Source organism: Podarcis cretensis (assembly GCF_951804945.1).
Source record: "Podarcis cretensis genome assembly, chromosome: Z".
Lineage (NCBI taxonomy): Eukaryota > Metazoa > Chordata > Lepidosauria > Squamata > Lacertidae > Podarcis > Podarcis cretensis.
Window position 1 is genome coordinate 30,558,878 of NC_137184.1, and position 19,794 is coordinate 30,578,671.

General features: G+C 42.1%; 1 protein-coding gene across 10 annotated transcripts in view; it reads left to right on the forward strand.

Annotated features, from left to right (window-relative positions):
* The window catches only part of DACH2 (dachshund family transcription factor 2), a 324,276-nt gene that overhangs the window by 180,633 nt on the left and 123,849 nt on the right, over positions 1–19,794 (forward strand). For 7 of the 10 annotated variants that reach the window (XM_079961677.1, XM_079961668.1, XM_079961670.1 and 4 more), the window contains exon 3: positions 1,976–2,047. The exons of the other annotated variants lie outside the window; for them this stretch is intronic. In XM_079961677.1, the coding sequence (XP_079817803.1) occupies positions 1,976–2,047 (72 nt within the window). The remainder of the gene's footprint in view (positions 1–1,975; positions 2,048–19,794) is intronic. 10 annotated transcript variants of the gene reach the window in all.

The window sequence follows — 19,794 nt, forward strand, 5'->3', positions numbered from 1 at the left end:
ATGTGTCTCTCAAAGCCCCCCACTTCCACTAAACACTTGTTAATCCCATGGCTCTGAGAAGCAAAGGTTGCTGTTGTTGACGTGGGCCAGCCATTGCTCTGAAAGAGCGGGTGTACCTGAAACAGTAATCGTGGCTTCCCACTCTATTATTAAATTAACTGCATAGGGATTGCTCCCCCTCCCCATTTCCTCCTGTGAGTTGATGCATAAATGACATAATTTACCCTCCAATAAATCTAACATCAGATCAGGCCATGGCGCAGTGTACACATACACAGCAGTCCCATGACAGATTATTTTTGATTGCTTCAGGAGTTTACAACAGCTTGAAACCATTCAAATTTAAAGACATCATTGAAATTTTACAGTGTTCCTAACTCATGCAACAAGCAGACATAGGCCAGCCAGAGGTTTTCTGGAATAGTAGGAGCTGCTGTTAGGTGGTGTCATTCAGGAGAAGGGGTCTGGATCTGTGAGTGTCAACAATTCCAGATTCTCCTCTAGCAAACCTCAAATTATGCAGTTGGAATACAGTATTCAAATGGGACCTATAAACAGTATGTACTTACTGCTCAGAACCACTCTCAGTAGAATAACATTAATAGGGTATCAAAGTCTTACGTTCCAGCTATGCTTTTTCAGCCTGGAGTGGCAAAGTGGCCAACTGCAGGGCATTGAGTGTATAGAGCAGGTCTTGAATAGTAGAATAGCTTACAAGTGGGAACTGCAGCAAACTGTTGCCATATATTAATTTATTTAACAAAATTTATATACCGGATGTTTGCAAAACAGCAAGCTCTCTGCTGTTTACCACAATATAAAATAAAACATTAAAATTACCTGTAAAAAAATAGTTCAATCGGGTATTTAAAACTATTAAAAAGAAAATTAAAATCAACACTAGCTAAAAAAAAGAAATAAAACAACTGTAGCTTCTATGTGTCTGGGTAGGCATTCTTAAGCCAAAACATTTAAGCAGGGGCCACATACTGGTGGTATTTCTGAATCTGTATATTGGCTTTGACACAAAGAGTTCTTACTAGAGCTGTGTGCAAGTGGCTTCCCAGAATTCTCCACCCTACCTGTGGAAATGGAGGATAAAGCCATCAATGGGTACTAGCTGAGCCATTGGCTGAGCTGCACCTCCATGGCTGAGCTGTGCCTCCATGGTCAGGGGTAGTATTGCTTCTGAATATCAGTTGTTAGAAGCCATAGCAGGGGAGAGTGCTCTTTTGCTCAGGTCCTGCTTAAGAGTTTCCCACAAGCGTCTGGTTGGCCAGTGTGAGACCAGGGTGCTGGACTAGATGAGTCATTGGTCTGGTCCAGTAGATTCTTCTTATGCTGTTGTGCTGGAGAAACTGGGAAGAGTCATGCTGGTGGTGGAGGAACGTTTTGCCAAAGTTCTTCAGCAGGCAGATAACTTACCCAACCGTTTATTGGAGGTAGGGCTCACCATTAGTAGTGACAGTGGCATAACTTCTTTTGTCTCTTTTTTGATGGTATATTTTGGTTGTTTCCCACAGCAAGTGGGAGTAGCAGCAACTTTGTTGGCAACCTGACTGCCATTTTGCATCCTGCACCAGAACATAGTGTCACCCCAGGGTAATGTGGTAGTGGTGGGCAATGACTACTAAAAAATGTTGGAAAATATTCAGGGAAAACTCTGTAAAGTGGCCTTACTTTTTTAAAGGGGTGGTGGTAGAAGAATGGAAAAAATCTCAGAAGCTTTCTAAGAAAGAAAAAAAAAAGTTTTATGAGAAATTCAGCTCAGCGCTAGAACTTCCCACCATATACCTTATGGGTGAGAAGGCTCTCTAGTCATCTATGAATGAACAAATCTTCCTCCTGCAGGGCCTTCCAGATCTGAAATGCCCACCTCTTCTTGTTCTATCTGTATATATGGATAAAATGACATAAAAGACAGTGTTCCCATTCAATATTATGTAAAGGCTTTTAACAGTGTTTTTCTTTCCAGATATAAGAACTTTGTTTTTCCCTGATGAAAGCCACATAAAGTTTGCAGAGCTCAAGACCCTTCAAATACAAGGTGTTTACTCCTATTTATATCTTGTGTCACATACATCCCCCCCCCCCGGAACATAACTTTGCATACATATATTTTGTAAAAAAGCATGTGTGTTTGTATTCCTGCATACGCATATGATTTCTGTCTGATACCCTTGAATTATTCTAACTTGCAACCACTTGAATGGTGAAAGCTTTGGTGTAGCTGACTTGGCAATCAGTTAAGATGTGAATGGAAAGAAACACTTCTTATACACAATACATCATTAACCTACTGAGGGTTTTTGTTTTTGTTTAAGCATAGCTGTGTTGGTGCATCTGAGAAATTTCAAAACCCATAGGTGGGCAATAACTTTATATTGACCGACCAACTAGAATATCCCAAAATAGTGAACAAGTTCCTCCAGAGCCTCTTAGCTGGCTGGAGGTTAAGCAAAGCAACAGGAGGGATGTGAAGCTGGTATTGTTGAAGCTACAAAATATATATGAATTCATAGTCTTAAGGTGGAGTGTAATAGGAGCTAGACTTACTTGGGCTAAGTTTTTCTAGCTGCTGTGCATGTACCTGAAGATTTGGTGATGGCAGTTAGCTTAAGTATCTAGGTGGGCCATGTCTGTATTGCTCTGTTAATGCCATGGACTGGCTTAGGTAGGTTCACACATATGGAGGGCACAAGTAGCCAGCAAGTGGTGCAAGCAACTTGGAAGGTTGAGGCAGCCTTAGAGAGGAGCAGGAGGCCCCATAGATCCAGTTGTGACGTAACCATTGTAAGCTGTCTTATATCAAGTCAGGCCATTGACGCATCTAGCTCAGCATATGTTGACTGGCAGTAGCTTTCCCAGGTTTCAAACTGGAGTCTTTCGCAGCCCTACAGAGACATGGAGGCTGACCCATGCATCAAAAACAGGCGTTTTTCCTTTGAGCTATGGTTCTTCTGAATGTAGAAAGCTGCCTTATACCACTAGTTCATCTAGCTCAGTGTTGTCTACTCTGTGCCCTATTGAGAGCAGTTCAGGATTATAGACCTGAATATTTCCTAGCATCTAAATGGTATGGCTCCGTTTACCCTCTATTCAACAACTTATGTGGGAATTGAACATAGGACCTCTTGAACCGAAAGGGAGAATTGTGCCACCGACTAGGCCAGGAAGCCAGATATTTAGTTATCTGCCTCTGAAAGCGCATTAAAATCTCTCTGTGTGTATGCTGCAGTGTGCTCTAGAACAGCATTCTCCATGCACTTCGATATTGATTTATGTTCACTTGCTGAGCATATTGGCAGCCACTGATTTGGAGGCAGATGTTTAATTCAAGAAGTGGAACAGCTGATGTAGAAATTACTTGTGTGCCGTGGGTCTTCAAACATCATGCAGCGTTGAGCACACTAAGATCCCTAAGCCAAGCTCAGAATTGCTCCCAGCACTGAATTGGAGAAACCCACTTAGTGATATAGTTCCATCCGTGTAGTGTTAGCAGCCACAGAACCCCAGAGTGGAATGAATGCACATACAATGTGCAAGGCCTAATGGTGGGCTCATGGTCTGAAGCCAAGCCCCCCCCCCGTGCACTTTTTTTGTTCAGGAAGCACACTTTGGGATCATGAATCCTTTGACTAGATGTTGACAGCGCATGTAGCACTATTACTTGTGAATGCAACCCTTCCTTCTGACCCATGAGATTTGCACTATAAAGAAACTGAGAATAAATCTATTGTTTAGGTTCCAGATGTGGCCATGCTGCATCTGGGCAAAGTCATCTGTGCACCTGTAGCCTAAAAGCTTCCTGCATGTTCCAGCATAAATGCTTTAAGTAATACCACAACCTATTTCCTAACGACTTCAAAGGAAGCATGGCCATGCTCAGACTGAAAACATGAATTGTTTGTAATTCTTAAGCATTGTGTATATTAAATGCAATGAGCAATGGGTGGATTTGGGTACAGTATTATGTGTAACCAAAGCCAAGGGACACATCTCATGTGTGCACTGTGCAGGAATTGTCAAACATGCACAATGTATGCTTTCAGCTTAAGTCTAGCATTTGGTTGATTTCTTTTTAGTATTTCTATCATCTTGTAATTTCCTCCAGAGAAAAGAAAAGAGCAATTTGTACCTTTATGAAGGGGGAGAAATTGCTAATTGAAACCATGTAATAAAAGAGTAATTTGGGGGGGACTATTAGTTTTGGGGTTTGTTCATTTACATACGTATATATATATATATATATATATATATATGTTTAAACCGATTATTTTTAAAATTACTTTTGTATTTTAAAAGGCTGTAAAGTTGTGTTGTGTGTCAGCACATTCCACCTTCCCTACACATTTCATTTCTGATTTTGTTTTTATTTGCATGAATAGTTAAATCTTTATAAAAATGAGGCTGCAATTAATTGAAACAATTCCAACTTATGTTTTAATGCTTCTGTTTATGTTTTAATAAGTTCCACTGTACACCACTTTCTGCCACCCCCCCTACAGTTAGGGGATGGGCGACTAATGTGCCCCCCATAGGGTTCTCTGTGAAAACAGCTACAGTGCTAATGAAGAGGAAGAAATGTCTAATCAAGCTTTTGTTAGAGGTTTGTTATGCTAGATTTATAACCAAATGTGGATATAATTTATTTATGGTCCACTGACCACAGATTTACCACCTTCTTCTTCTTCTTCTTCTTCTTCTTCTTCTTCTTCTTCTTCTTCTTCTCCTCCTCCTCCTCCTCCTCCTCCTCCTCCTCCTCCTCCTGTACTGCCCTTCATCTGAGGATCACAGGGTGGTTTACAATATAAAACAACAAAAATACATACCATAGTGCCAAACAAAAACAATACTTCACACACAAGGTTTAAAAGGCCATAAGGTAAAGGGACTCCTGACCGTTAGGTCCAGTCCCGGACAACTCTGGGGTTGTGGCGCTCATCTCGCTCTATAAGTCGAGGGAGCCGGTGTACAGCTTCTGGGTCATGTGGCCAGCATGACTAAGCCACTTCTGGCGAACCAGAGCTGTGCACGGAAACGCCATTTACCTTCCCACCGGAGTGGTACCTATTTATCTACTTGCAGTGTGACGTGCTTTCAAACTGCTAGGTTGGCAGGAGCAGGGACTGAGCAACGGGAGCTCACCCCGTCGCAGGGATTCGAACCACCAACAAAGATGCCAGGCGAGCGTCCCTGGAGAGAGCATTCCATAAGCAGGAAGCCACCGCAGAAAAGGCTGTTGGTAGTTTATTTATTGACTACTGCATCCATACTCTGACTTTCCTTTGTGGACCTCAAGGTGGTATACATGGCTCCCTCATGTCCTCATGATGGCTTAGGCCGAGAGCGTGTCTCGGGGTCACTGAGAATGCTTCATGACTGAGTGAGCCCTGGAAGCGCTAGAGACCTGGTGCTGCCCTGACCTTTTGGACTTTATATTCCATCATTCCCAGTCCTATCTTGAAGGCACAGGGCTGGTGGAAACTGCACTACACTGTACTGACTCTCAGTGTAGTGATGACTGCCACCTAGTATTTCATTTCTGATTTTGTTTTTATTTGCATGAATAGTTAAATCTTTATAAAAATGAGGCTGCAATTAATTGAAACAATTCCAACTGATGTTTTAATGCTTCTGTTTATGTTTTAATAAGTTCCACTGTACACCACTTTCTGCCACCACCCCCTACAGTTAGGGGATGGGCGACTAATGTGCCCCCCATAGGGTTCTCTATGGGGAATTAGACAAAGTCATAGGAACAAATCTGCCAATGGCTGCTAGTCATGATAGCCAAATACTACCACTGGCAGCATGTTCCTGAATTCCAGTCTCTGGGTAACAGAAGTGGGCAACTGCTGCAGCTTGTGTCCTCCTTGCAGGCCTCCCTTATTGATCTGGAACAGAATCATAGAATGAAGGACTAGATGGGGCTTTAGGCTGATCATTTAAGATGTTTTCTCAAAAACTGCAGAACCAAAGGGTTTGCAGCCTTGCTCCAGGGTTGAGGTGTGCTACACACTTCATCAGGTACTCCAACTGGCTTGACCACTTAGGTACATTCATGGGACTGGCAGATCCATGACAGAGCTTTTGTACAGCTCAACTTTTCCCAACTTGGTGCCCTCCAGATGTTTGGGGCTGGGGCTCTCACCAGCCCCAGCCAATAGACTGAGATGATGGGAGTTGTAGTCGTACAACATCTGGAAAGTCACAGGTTCTCCACCCCCAATTTATTTATTTATTGAAACCAGCTGGTTATATTTTTGCCCTGAAGGTCAGCAGTGACAGTCCTGTCATTAGGCAGACTAAGGCAACTGCCTCAGGCATCTGACTTCGGGTGTTGTGAAAGGCAGCAAGTTCTTAGTTACTAAGTATATAAATTTGTTGTATTTTAACTGCCAGGGAGTGGGAGGGCTGCTTGTGGAAGTTTCTACCTGATGTGCCCAAATAATCTGGTTGGCCTAAAGTACAAAACACCTTTGACTTTGGGAGAGAAGACTTCTCAGACAGCAAAATGTCCCTTTCCCTTTATCCCTCCAGATGTGGTGAGACTACAAGCATCACCATCCCTCTCCATTGCCCATGCTCAGTGGTGGAACTAGCAGGGCAAAAAGCCAGGAAACAAAAATCGCTGGGAGCCGAAGCCAATGAAAAGTGGAACCAACTAATACTAGCTTTGTTCCCCATCTTCCTCCCTGCTGAGTTCCACAAGGGCAGCACAGAGGCCAAGGAGACCAAAGATGTTGGCAGGCAGGTGGGGGCCAGAAGAGGGCAGACTGAGGTTTGTGGTGTTTGCCCCACTGGAGAAGCCTCCACTGGGTGCCAACTACACCCAATTCGATGGGAATTGTAATCCAAAACATCTGGAGGCAGAAATCTGGGGAAGGCTGGGCTCTGCCCCAAAGGCTACTTTGAGAGACAGTGAACTTTGTTTGCCCCCCATCACACCAACACAGCCACACCAACAGAGTACCCCCCCCCATTTGTAAACTTATTCTTAATGTGAGGATTACCTGAGTGTTTGTTTTCTCCAAAAGCCATAATGTAATCTCAGACCTAATACTCTGACAACCGTGCACTAATTAAAACTACAATTATATATATATATATATATATATATATATATATATATATATACACATATTGCTCAAACAAAACGACTTCATAAACATTACCACAAACTGTTTACCCTCCCCACCAAAAGGAAAATAGGAAGGAAAGGGGGAGAAAACAATTTATGCTCGCTAATACAATTTCCCATTAAAGCTGCTGCCAGGTAAATTAAAAAAAAAACCCTCTTGAAATAGTAAGTAAGTGGGAAATTAATTCAACAGTTTAATCTAGAGCTAATAACAGTTGCAAGCTCTGAAAGAGATTGCTACAGCAGGGAGTTAATTAACAGCTTATTCCCTATTTGATAAAAGTAATCCACTCTAATTCCAGTGTAATTTACCTCAATGTAATATAAAATCACAAGCTGCTTCTGGTGCTAGTAATAATTAGCCTTGTCCTATGGCCATGTTGGCAATGAAAGTCAGCAGTGGCATTATTATTATTATTATTATTATTATTATTATTAGGATGGCGACTTAAATACCTACATTTGAAGATTCTCTCTGAAATCTTCTAAATGTGTTGCCCTCAGTGTCTTTGTCTAATTATGGCAGCCTTCCCTCTCCAGATGTTGCTGGACTACAACTCCCATCATCCCTGACCATTGGCCATGCTGCTGAAGCTGATGGGAGTTGGAGGTCCAAAGACATCTGGAGGACAGCATGTTGTGGGAAGGCCAGTAAATGGTGCCGTCCTGCATCTTTGTTTGCATCGTCTCTACTTAACACCTGTAGACTGAGCAAAAAGAAAACAAGCGCAATCCTGAAACTGGTTGCTTAATAGTTTAGAACCAGAGCCCCCTTTCAAGTGACTCAAAGAAGCCCAGTAGGGACATAGGAAGCTGTCAGACCTGGAAATGCCAGAAATTGAAATTGGAACCTTTTGCATACATAGCATGTGCTCTGCCACTGAGCTATGGCCCTGCGCTCCCCGCCACCATGCTGCATTTAGGCGTACCTTGTATTCGTACACGTTGTTTGAGTGCCCACAGGGGCCTTTTGTTCTTAGGGAAGCTTCTATGTCAGGCTTCCTCAACCCACTCCTCCAGATGTTTTTTGCCTACAACTCCCATGATTCCAGTGGTCAGGGATGATGGGAATTGTAGTCTCAAAACATCTGGAGGGCCAAGTTTGAGGAAACCTGCTCTATGTGATGTGGAATACTACAAAATCAGGGTTCCAGGTCATGAGGAAGCATTTGTGCAACAGCTGCATGTGTGAAGGCCCCCTTCCTGCACATTTTCATTCTTTACCCATGGACACCAAAGGGTGGGGCTAATCAAAGCACACAGTGCTTGGGAACAGGGCTGGAGGGCACGCCTTGCTCTCAAGTCTTGAACTCTTGTTGCTTTAATTGAATGAGGCTTGGGATAAGCTAAGATCAGGGGTAGCCAATTTGGTGCTCTCCAGATGGTGTGGGTGGGAGCTGATGGCAGTTGCAAGTGTGCAGCATCTGGGGGCTATACCTGCCTTAAGAACTACTTCTTAAGGCCAGCACCAGAGCTACTCTCTTTTTATCCAACCAGCATTAGAGGATTGTTGAGGCCTTTTCCGTGGCAGTGCCTGGATTGCGGAAGTTGATGCCCTAGGATACCCCCACCCTCACCCCCATCCCCAGATTAACAGCTAAGGTTGTCTGTTTCAGCAGGCTTTTGATATCAGATGGTTTCTGTGCTTTTTAAATGCCTTCCCGTGAATGATCAATGCTGCTTTCGGTGTTTTATCAAACGATGGTTTTCCGGTGACATTTTTATTGGTTGCTTTAATCAGTTAGCCATTTTGTGTATATTGTATGGGAAAGTAGGATATAAATATAGTAAAACAAACAAAATTATGTTTAAAAGTGCTTATTTTGCATAATTTATTCTGGGTTGTGGTTTTTTTTTTTAAAAAAAAAAAAAAGATTATCAATTTATTTCATTTATAGCCTCCCTTTCTTGTGCTGCGGAATTCATAGCAGTATACACAGGGAATCCCAGGTGGTCTCTCATCCAAACACTGACCTGACCTGACCTGGAACTGTTTAGCTTCAAGCACACTTGTTGCATGAAGAGTCATGTGGTCTGAAACCCAGTATAAGACCAAGGAGCTATATGGAGCATTGACTTAACAACTGGCAATCCTGCTCCTACCTGCCCCAGAAAATGTTTTAAAGCTGGGTTAGGGAACCTTTTTGGCCTGGCTGGCATTTTATCCTCACCCCACGGGCTAACTGATGTCCTAATCATGCCATGTAACTGACAGGTGGGTTGTTCAAGCCATCTGCTCTTCACTGAGAAGTGAAGAGAGAAGTCCTGCTTTCTGAAGAGTTCAGGTATGTGAGCAGCTGATCTAGCCAATATCTACCCTCACAACGTGACATCACATATGACATCAGGTGTGGGGCAGGTAGATGTGATTTGAGGAAAATGGCCTCATGGACCAAATGAGTATTGGCACGCCAAATTTGCCCTGTGGGTCAGAGGTTCTCTACCTTTGTTCTAAAGGAATTTCAAGAGAGGAAGTGCAAGTGGGATGGGCTTTTTCTTCTCATACTACTTCTGATGTAGTTAGGCTTCAGGCTGATGTTCTCTCCATATGTTGCCCAGAAAGTGTGGCCAAGTTTCAGGAATGATGAGAGTTGTAGTCCATCAGTGTCTGGAGGACTCCAGATCCCCACTCCAGGTTAGAACTTACTGGGCATCTCAGAAACTTTGGATATGGATATAGATATCAGTTTGTGTGCCCATAGACACTCCATTCCTTCTCTGAGTGCCACTGCTGATTAAAATTCAGTGGTCATCCACTATGACCAGGGCCTTCTCTATGTGGAATGCCTTATCTAGACAGGTGTCATTAGACCGTAACACTATGTTATCTTTCAAATAGCCTTTAGTTGCCTGGGTTCAACTTTTAGATTTTAACCTGTTGATTGATTAATTATGGGAATTGGTTGTGCTTGCCACTGCTATGGGATGGAATGGTGCTTTCTGTAACAAATGTTTATTTCTTGTTGTGTGTTGATTCATGATGTTCCCATTGATTTTTTACTTGTGACCTGCAAAGTGATCAAAGTGAATCAAGTATAAAAGCCAGAATAAAATTTAAAACTAAAAAAAATATAAAATATATAAAAAGGCAAATTTAACTGCAGATAAATATGTCAGTTTCAGTTCTCCAAGTCTCTTAATTTGTCCAGTGTTAAATTTAGTTGTACAAATTTCTGCAATGGTTTTGATTTAAAAAAAAATCTAATGAAGATTTTAATTAAATATATATCTTTGCAACTAGTTTCCCCACATATATTGCATTTCTGTACGTTATTTTCAGCTATATTTTTAATGCACACTTTACCATAGCGCACACACACACTTTTTTTTTTACAGGTTGCTTAGCTGAAGAACTGCATTGCAAAATTCAGAGAAGTGTGAATTTCTTAAGGACAAATATGTTTTAGTTCACATACGGTTTTAAAAAGTTCAGATGTTCTAGGTTTGCCTTTAAACTTGAACTAAACCAGTTTTATTCCCCATCCCTAGATCTAACTAGATCTAACTAAACCCACCCTACTAAAAGTTAGGAACACAGATTTTTAATATCCGTAGTTGCTCAGAAAGAACACGTATAGGAACATAGGAAACTGTCTCCTACCAAGTTAGCCTTTCAGTCCAATAGCTCAACATTGTCTAGTCTACACTGGCAATAGCTCTCTAGTGGAGTGAACTTTTCCCATCCCTATGTGGAGATGCCAGGGAATGAACCTGGGACCTTCTGAACACAAGCCATGTGCTCTACCACTTAGCAGCAGTCCTTCCTCATCGGTACTGTGTGAAGCCTCTGTCACACATCTCAGGTTTGAAATTAGCCAAGCAAGTGGTATATTAGCGAGCCTGATTTGTAAGGGGCTTTCTCATTGTTTCATATATTATTTCCCCTGCCCCTGAGCTTTGCGATAAGGCTTGGATAGATGTCAGAAAAAAAGATCTGCAGTCTGTGGTAAGCAATATTTTTAATCCTCCCATCACTGATCCGTTTGGAGTCGTTCAACAAATGTAAGTAGGGTTTGCTTTTGTTCCGGCTGACTTTTGTTCAATTCTATTAGCATCGGACTTCCTTTAATGTATCCAAAGTACTCCCCGTCGCTTCCTATTACAGATATCTATCAATTAGACTTGGCTGCATTGTAATCTCTTTACCACCTTCCTCTTACCCTCTCTGAGGCCACTGACCATGCAGGAAATGATAATATTTAAGATAAGTAGGTTTAGTGTGAACATGGGCACCACTGAAGGACTTAATCATAATTTGAAAAGGCTGTTTTGCATAATATATCACTTTGACACTGAGAGTAGAAATAAGTGGTGCGAGACATTACTCTATCCAATTAGATGTTAACAAGGGTTAAATGGTGTGTGTGTGTGTGTGTGTGTGTGTGTGTGTGTATATATATATATATATATATATATATATATATATATATATATTCTATCTAACATTTGTATACTCTGGAACTCCCTACCTATTGATATTAGGCAGGTGCCTTCACTGTGTACTTTTCCCGCAACTGCTAAAATTGTTTAGTTTAGGGAAGCCTACCCAGACACGCAGTTTTATTTTGTATATTTGGTTTTCAAATTATGTTGATTTTATCTTTATTTTGATCATTTATTATGTCTTTATTTGCTATTTTTAAATGAATATGCCGCGTTGTGTAAACCATTTTTAATTAAGCAGTTAGGATAGCTATGTGCCCAGATAGGATGACTACTATGTTGCAGAAAAAAGAGAAAAAAGTTTTTGCCCAAAAAAGCAGAGGCTACTGATTCACAGTTTGCACATGCTAATTCATATGGTGCAAATTTAGAAATAACTATTCCAGTGTAAATAGGAGCACAATATCTCTCCCCCTGAAGGAACAGGTATGTAGTCTGGGGGTGCTAGATCCGGCTCTATCACTGGTGTTATTAGAAGCTAGGGGTGCCTTTTACCAGCTTCAGCTGGTAAGGCAGGTACAGACTTTCCTGAATTGGGTTAGCTTGATCACAGTACTCAAAGCATTGGTAGTTGGATTGCTGCAATGTGCTCTATGGAGGGACTACTCTTGAGGTTGGTTCAGAGGCGGCAGCAGCAGTGACTAGGTTTCTTGTGGGAACAAACTCCTGCTAGCATATAGCTCCTTGTTTGTGAGATTTGCAATGGTTCCCAAACAGCTATCCAGCAAAGTTAAAGGTCTTAATAATGTATACGACCTTATACAATTTGGGGCCAGGTTACTTGAGAGACCAGCTTATAGGCCCAGTAGTTCACAGTGTTCTGCAGAATACTTGCTCCTTGAAGTACTGGAAATACCAGAAGCCTGCTGCACAGTAACCTCCGGAGCGGGACTTCCTGTGGGGCTGTCCCTGTTCTGTATTCCTGATATGCCCACTATGTACCCTCCAGAAACAATTGGAGACATTTTTCTTCCAACAAGCTTTTTTAGCTAAATGAAAAGGTCTTTGCTGTAGATGTTGATTTTGTCATGTTTTTAAAATTGTATTTGGTGGTTCTTCACCTGTTTTTAAAAGTAATTCAGCTTTTTTTTTTAAGCATGTGCCTATAAATTGCTTTGGGACATATATTTGGAAGGCAATTAACACATCTATATATATATATATATATATATATAAATCTCACTGTAGTGGCGGAAACTGTGGTCAAGTGACCTGTGTGTTGCTCAGTCTGCTGTCCTGGTGTTCACTGTTGATGGGCCACTGTTGAAGGCTCCTACTTTCCCTTCTAATGATCTCTTATCTTTAAACCAGACTTGGACCAGACAGCCCTTCAAATAGACAGCTCCTACAAACAGAGCTGTATCGTTTGTAAAGTAGGGCATATGGCCCCCAAAGATTGATCTGGTTTTTGATGGATGAAATACTAAGACCTTTCATTGAATGGACAGGGTGCTTTTCAAATATTGGATGACAAGGGTCTTTCTTAACTAAAAAAGAAAAAGGAAAAACAACCATGTTGCTTCAAGTAGCATTCCAGTCTACCCATGGAAATGTGTCCGGCCTTCCAAAAGGTCTTGAAATCTCTTACCTCTAACTCCACCTGAGAGCCAGCTAATAGCTCCTCCTCTACCACCACATTTGTAGATGACAAATGGTCCTGTAGAAGGCAGATATTTGGTCCAGCTTTATTGTTTATCGAGATGGCTAGATTGTCTGTCTGTCTGTCTTTCTGCCTGAAAAGCTCATTTACTTTACCTGGCAGAGGCCACAATGAACTGCCATACTTATGTCCCATTACTCCTGAAGAATAAAGAGGATACTTATTTTTAATAGTCTGAAACTCCTCACTAACCTAATGGATGTTTGATATTCAGATTTATTTATTTTTTATTCGGTCTTTTTCAACCCAGTGAGGTAAATTGAGACAATTAACTCACACATTGTTTCCTGGGGGCAGGAGGAATGTGACTAGATAAAAGTGCATGAAATTAAGTTGTCCATGTCTATTCTAGTAGAACCACCTAACATCACTGTTAATAACAGTTACATTTCCCTACTACAAACAACTCTGTTCACCATAATGTGAACACCTTTAAAAGTTGCTGAAATCAGCTCTATAAAAGACTTGGAAGTCTGGGAGTAATTTACCCCCCTCCATATAAATTTTCAATTAAATAATTGGCTTTCTGACTTTTAAAAAAATACATAGATTAAAAGAAACTGCTAATTGCTTTCAAATGCACTGGCTGAGAAGACTTCTTCTAACCTAAACAATGGCTTTGATTGAAATACAATTTGGCAAGTCATTAGGCCCAAACTTGATGTTGAATAGCTTTTAACATTTTGGAGAATAAATGTTGAAGTTGAATTAGCAAAGAGACGCATCTTCTGTCTGTTTTCAATAGACGATCCACATGATGAAATGCCTTTGTGCTATGTGATATTCAGAAAATAAGAATGCAGTCCAGTCGAGTTGAAGCACTTTTGTATCCTGTTGTTTTCACTAGGGGAAAGAGTCAAGTTTTGCTTAATTCTCCCTTTGGTAGGCGTTTAAAAGGTGCTTCTCTTCCAGAATCAGTCATAGACCATGAAGTTTAGGGCCAGTTGCAATCTCAGTTTAGCTACATGTGGCCTTCCAGGTCCCAGAAGACTCCAAATTCAATCCCTAGCTTCACCACCTAGGGCTCGGAAAGAACCCTGCCTGAAATCCTGCCAAACTGCTGCAGGTCAATAGAATGACACTGATAACGTCTTCTGCCTGATTGTTGCCTTGATGGTTCAGGGAATAAGGCACCTTCCAAACAAACTGACCCGTCAAAACGTGTGGGTGGGTCATGAAATTTGTAGTATTCTACAACAATTCAGCGCGGGTGGCACTGTGGGTTAAACCACGGAGCCTAGGGCTTGCCAATCAGAAGGTCGGCGGTTCGAATCCCTGCAACGGGGTGAGCTCCTGTTGCTCAGTCCCTGCTCCTGCCAACCCAGCAGTTCGAAAGCATGTCAAAGTGCAAGTAGATAAATAGGTATTGCTACGGCGGGAAGGTAAATGGCGTTCCCGTGCACTGCTCTGGTTCGCCAGAAGTGGCTTAGTCATGCTGGCCACATGACCCGGAAGCTGTACGCCGGCTCCCTTGGCCAATAAAGCGAGATGAGCGCCGCAACCCCAGAGTCGTCTGCGACTGGACCTAATGGTCAGGGGTCCCTTTACCTTTTTACAACAATTCAATTCATTTTCAGTTAAACAGGTATTTCTGTAAGCAGCTGCCTAGCCTTCCCCACTTTCCCCTTATTTCAAGGAACTATTCCTTAACTTTGAACCTAATTTATTTGTAAGATGTACCATAACTGGAAACCAGCAACAAAAAAGACACTATGGATTAATAAAGTACAGTAAATGTTCTGACATTCACTTCTGTTTTCACAATGTATTCCTGTTCTGGAGCTCTTAAAACCCAGATGCTAAACCTGGTTCCCCAAAATAATAATAATAATAATAATAATAATAATAATAATAATTTACTGAAAGTATAACAAAAAGAAAGCAAAAAGAAACAACATCAACTCACATTAACAATAAGAATAATCCTAATTTGAATATATCGTTATATAAGCAGTTCTTATGTTCAAATAGATATGCAAATGGTATTTATGATTATATGATACACATTCTAATGTAGAAAGGGCAGTACAGTCTTCAGACTGTTATTGGATAATGGGTGTTTATACTTCAAACCTTGAAGCATAACTCTTTGAAACCATAAGGGCTTGCTGGGCTATCACTTATAAACACTATTGTACCTGTGATAACACAGTGCAATGTTACATGCAACTCCAAGGAATATATTTTTACTTCTTAAATTTATACTCCGCCTTTCCTTCTCAAAGCTCAAAAGTATTTAACTGAGCCTTTTGGACATTATCACACCAACACATACTGTCAATTAACTGCAAAGTCACTTACTTTAAAGGTAAAGGTAAAGGTACCCCTGCCCGTACGGGCCAGTCTTGACAGACTCTGGGGTTGTGCGCCCATCTCACTTAAGAGGCCAGGGGCCAGCGCTGTCCGGAGACACTTCCGGGTCACGTGGCCAGCGTGACATCGCTGCTCTGGCGAGCCAGAGCCGCACACGGAAACGCCGTTTACCTTCCCGCTGGTAAGCGGTCCCTATTTATCTACTTGCACCTGGAGGTGCTTTCGAACTGCTAGGTTGGCAGGCGCTGGGACCGAGCAGCGGGAGCACACCCCACCACAGGGATTCGAACCGCCGACCTTTCGATCAGCAAGTCCTAGGCGCTGAGGCTTTAACCCACAGCACCACCTGCGTCCCCACTTACTTTATGCAACCCCTAATTTTGTTGTTGTTGGTGTTGTTGTTGTTTTAGGGCCCTTTAACACCAAGATAGATTATTCCTCTGCACAGGTGGAAAGCAGATGTGAAGGCAAGCTTTAAAGTGTGTTTACACGGTGAATGATTGCACTTTATTCTCTCCAGCCTTGTATTATGTACCGTTATGTTATAATAATGAATACTTTAAAATAACGAACTAAAATAATGAATAAAATATGTTCTTTTTCCAGCTTGTTCCAAGCTTATACTCCCAATGCATGCATCTTGTATATTCCTTAGGCAGCTCAACTTCCTTACTTAGATGAACATTTTTCTTGCATCCCCTTAAGAGAGATGTTGTTTACTCTTATACTGCTGCCCTGTTTCTCAGCTACAAAAGCTCCTGAAGTGGCTGTTAAAAAACCTGAATGCACCAAATGTAAAATCCACAATTAAAACTAATTATTTAAAATACAGCTGTCTAAAAACCACACACAAAAGACAGCAAATGGGAAAAAACACAAATAACACCGGGGAGTTAGTGTGCTGTAGTGGTTAGCAGTGGAGGCCTGGATCATTGGATTGAAAGAGGCACAATCTGGTCTCAACTACCTTCCATGTGCCTGCCTTCTTTCTTACATTCAGGCCAAGGGGTAGCACTGTCTGTTAGCTTCCTTTTCCGTAGTCTCATTGTCACCCTTGTAGAAATCTGCAAACAGGAAGGTGAAGAGGAAACTAGTTGACTCTGCCTGTCGTTGGCTCTGACTCCAACCACTATTTGGCTCCCTGCCTCCTATCCTACCAGTTCCAATGGGCACCAGCCACCACTGGTGGTTAGAGTATCTCACTTGGACTGGGGAAACCAAGGCACAATCTTTTGTCAGCTATGAAGCTCCCTGAGTGACCTCAGGGCAGTTCCTATATTTAATCCTAACTACAGGATTGTTAGGGGACGCGGGTGGCGCTGTTGGTTAAACCACAGAGCCTAGGACTTGCCAATCAGAAGGTCGGTGGTTCGAATCCCCGCAACAGGGTGCACTCTCATTGCTCAGTCCCTGCTCCTGCCAACCTAGCAGTTTGAAAGCACGTCAAAGTGCAAGTAGATAAATAGGTACCGCTCTGGCAGGAAGGTAAACGGTGTTTCCATGCACTGCTCTGGTTTGCCAGAAGCGGCTTAGTCATGCTGGCCACATGACCCGAAAGCTGTATGCCGGCTCCCTCGGCCAATAAAGCGAGATGAGCGCCGCAACCCCAGAGTCGGCCACAACTGGACCTAATGGTGAGGGGTCCCTTTACCTTTACCTTTACAGGTTTGTTGTGAGGTTAAAATGGGGAGAGATGTGAAGTGCCTTGAGCTCTTTAAAGAATAGGTAGGTTACATGTGTATAATATATATAGGCTCTTTACTGGCAAATAATGGTTCAGGTGCTAATTGTGTAATATTAATTCAGATCTTTTAGTTTTTATACTTGGTGGCTCTGGATCTCGTATGCTACCTCAGCCCACAGCTGACTGATTGTTGTCTGCCAGTCATCTATTTTTGTTTATTCCTGGCCAAGGTGAACAGATTTTAACTCAGGGGTTGCCAACCTTTTTAGGCCTGTGAGCACATTTGAGTGAGTGCTATGAGCAACACCCTCTCCAGTTAGTTCTCTCACCTCCCCATGATACCTCCCCCAGGCAGAGAGAAAGAGAGAGAACGTGCACTTTGCTTTTCCAAGAGATCTTGGTAAAAGTCAAATCGAATGGACTTATCCAAGCCTTGCAAAGCACATAGCGCTGAAAGAGGAAGTGAAAAGAGAGTCACTCTTCCTCCTTCAGGTCTTATGTACCTTCCAAGTGTCCCTATTTTCCAGGGGCAGTCCTAGATTTACAGAAGCCGTCCCAGTTTCTGATTTGATCCCAGAATGTCCTGCTTTTCCTCACGACATCCCTATTTTCATCAGAGAAATGCTGGATGGTATAGAATAGGACTTCCCAGGGGCTTTTTTCCAGCTGGAACTCACCGGAACTCAGTTCTGGACCTCTTTTTCTAGAAAAATATCACTGGACTTGCCCATTTTCATTGGAGAAATGTTGGAGAGTATGTAACCATCTTCCCCACCGCATGACTAACGGGGCAATGAGTGAGTGAGTGAGTGAGTGAGTGTGTGTAAGTGTAAGTGTATGAGAGGGGAGAAGCCTTTTTGTAGGTGCCAGGGAAAAGTCTCAAGAGTGCCACTGCACCTGTGAGGACCACGTTGACAGCCTCTGCTCTGACACTGGCTTTGCACCCTGGATTCTCCAAGGCTCTTCTTCTTTTACTGAGTTGGACCGTTGGACCCTCCAGCTCAGCGTTTTCTGTTCTGCCAAGCAGCAGCTCTCCAGGATTCAGACAGGAGACTTTTTTGTCCCTACCTGAAAATGCTTCTTATCAGACCTGGGACCGTCTACATTCAAAGCAGATTCTCCTACTGCCCTTCCACAAACATTGATACATCTAGCAGTGCATTATCTACACTGAATGCCTATGGCTCTCTAGTTGTCGTCCTCCCCGATCTACAGATCCCAGCCCTACCTGGAGATGCTAGGGACATTCCACATGCAAAGCTCAGGTGCTGTAGCCCTGAGCTCCAGCCCCTCCTCTGCCACACCAAGCACATTTAAAGCACATGGCTTCTTTCAGGGAGTCCTGGGAATTGCAGTTTGTTTGTAGTGCTGGGAACTGTGACTCTGTGAGGGATAAACCACAGTGAGGGATAAACTACAGTTCCCATGATTCTTTGGGGGAAAGCTGGTGTGTGGTGACCTCAGTCTCAGTTGCTGGGTCCTCAAAAGGGAGTCAGTCTGTTTTGAAACCAAAACTTTGCAACATTAAACCGTTAGAACTTTGAAAATTTGCTAACTTTGAGAAGTTGCTAACTTTGAGAAGTTGGTGATCTTTCTGGCCACCTATGAATTTGCATTTTTATTACACATGACAACATTATTATTGATGTGTGTTGAAGGCTTGTAATGTAACTTGCATGATCCTATGAAAATCAGGCCTTTTTGGGTGGTGCTCTGAAGATGAAACATGGACTATTTACTTTTTGCCATAATGAATACTAATGTACCAGGGGACAAGCAAGACATCTTTGCCGTCTGTTCGCCTTGGCCAGAAAGAAACAAAAATAGATGAATGGAAGACAACAATCAGTCAGCTGTGGGCTAAGTGCAATTGGAAGTTCTGACTAAAGCCAACTGATACCCAGACCCACAAACCTCTCTTGTCTCATTTTTGCTGTGACTAAATAAAATAGGAACAGACAGCAAATTGTCCTGTTTCCAGGATTCCTAGTGGGAGTTCTGCATAATAGATTCGTTGTTTCTGCTTATGTTTACATTGCTTTTTAAAAATAATAATCTCATAATTAGTGATTGTTTTGTTCATTTGTATTGGGAGTTTTCTTCCAGGAAGGGGGAAAGAGCTTATTTCCTTGAAACAGATCGTTCTTTCTCTCTCTCCAGGATTCAGACTGTGCTTTCTTGCCTATGCAAAAGCAAACTAATAAGCCACAAAATATTCCAATAAAACATAAACCATTGCTCACTTGCTTTGATAAGGCTGTGTGCTTACCTTAAACAGTAATTAGGTAGAGCAAGATGTTCTTCTGTTTGTTTGTTTTTGTTTTTTGTTGGTTCAAAAGAGGAAGATAAATTGGTTGTTTACAACCGTTGGGACAAAATGTATCTCCTGTTATTCTTTTCGCTTTTCCTTACTGCCCAGCAATTTAAGCTATTTATTTCTAAAATGTGCAGCCTGCCTTTACATTATTCTGTGTTTTTACTATAAACTAGGGTATGTGCCCATGTTTAAAAGTGATTGAGTTGTTATTATTATAAATTTTAAGCTTTGCA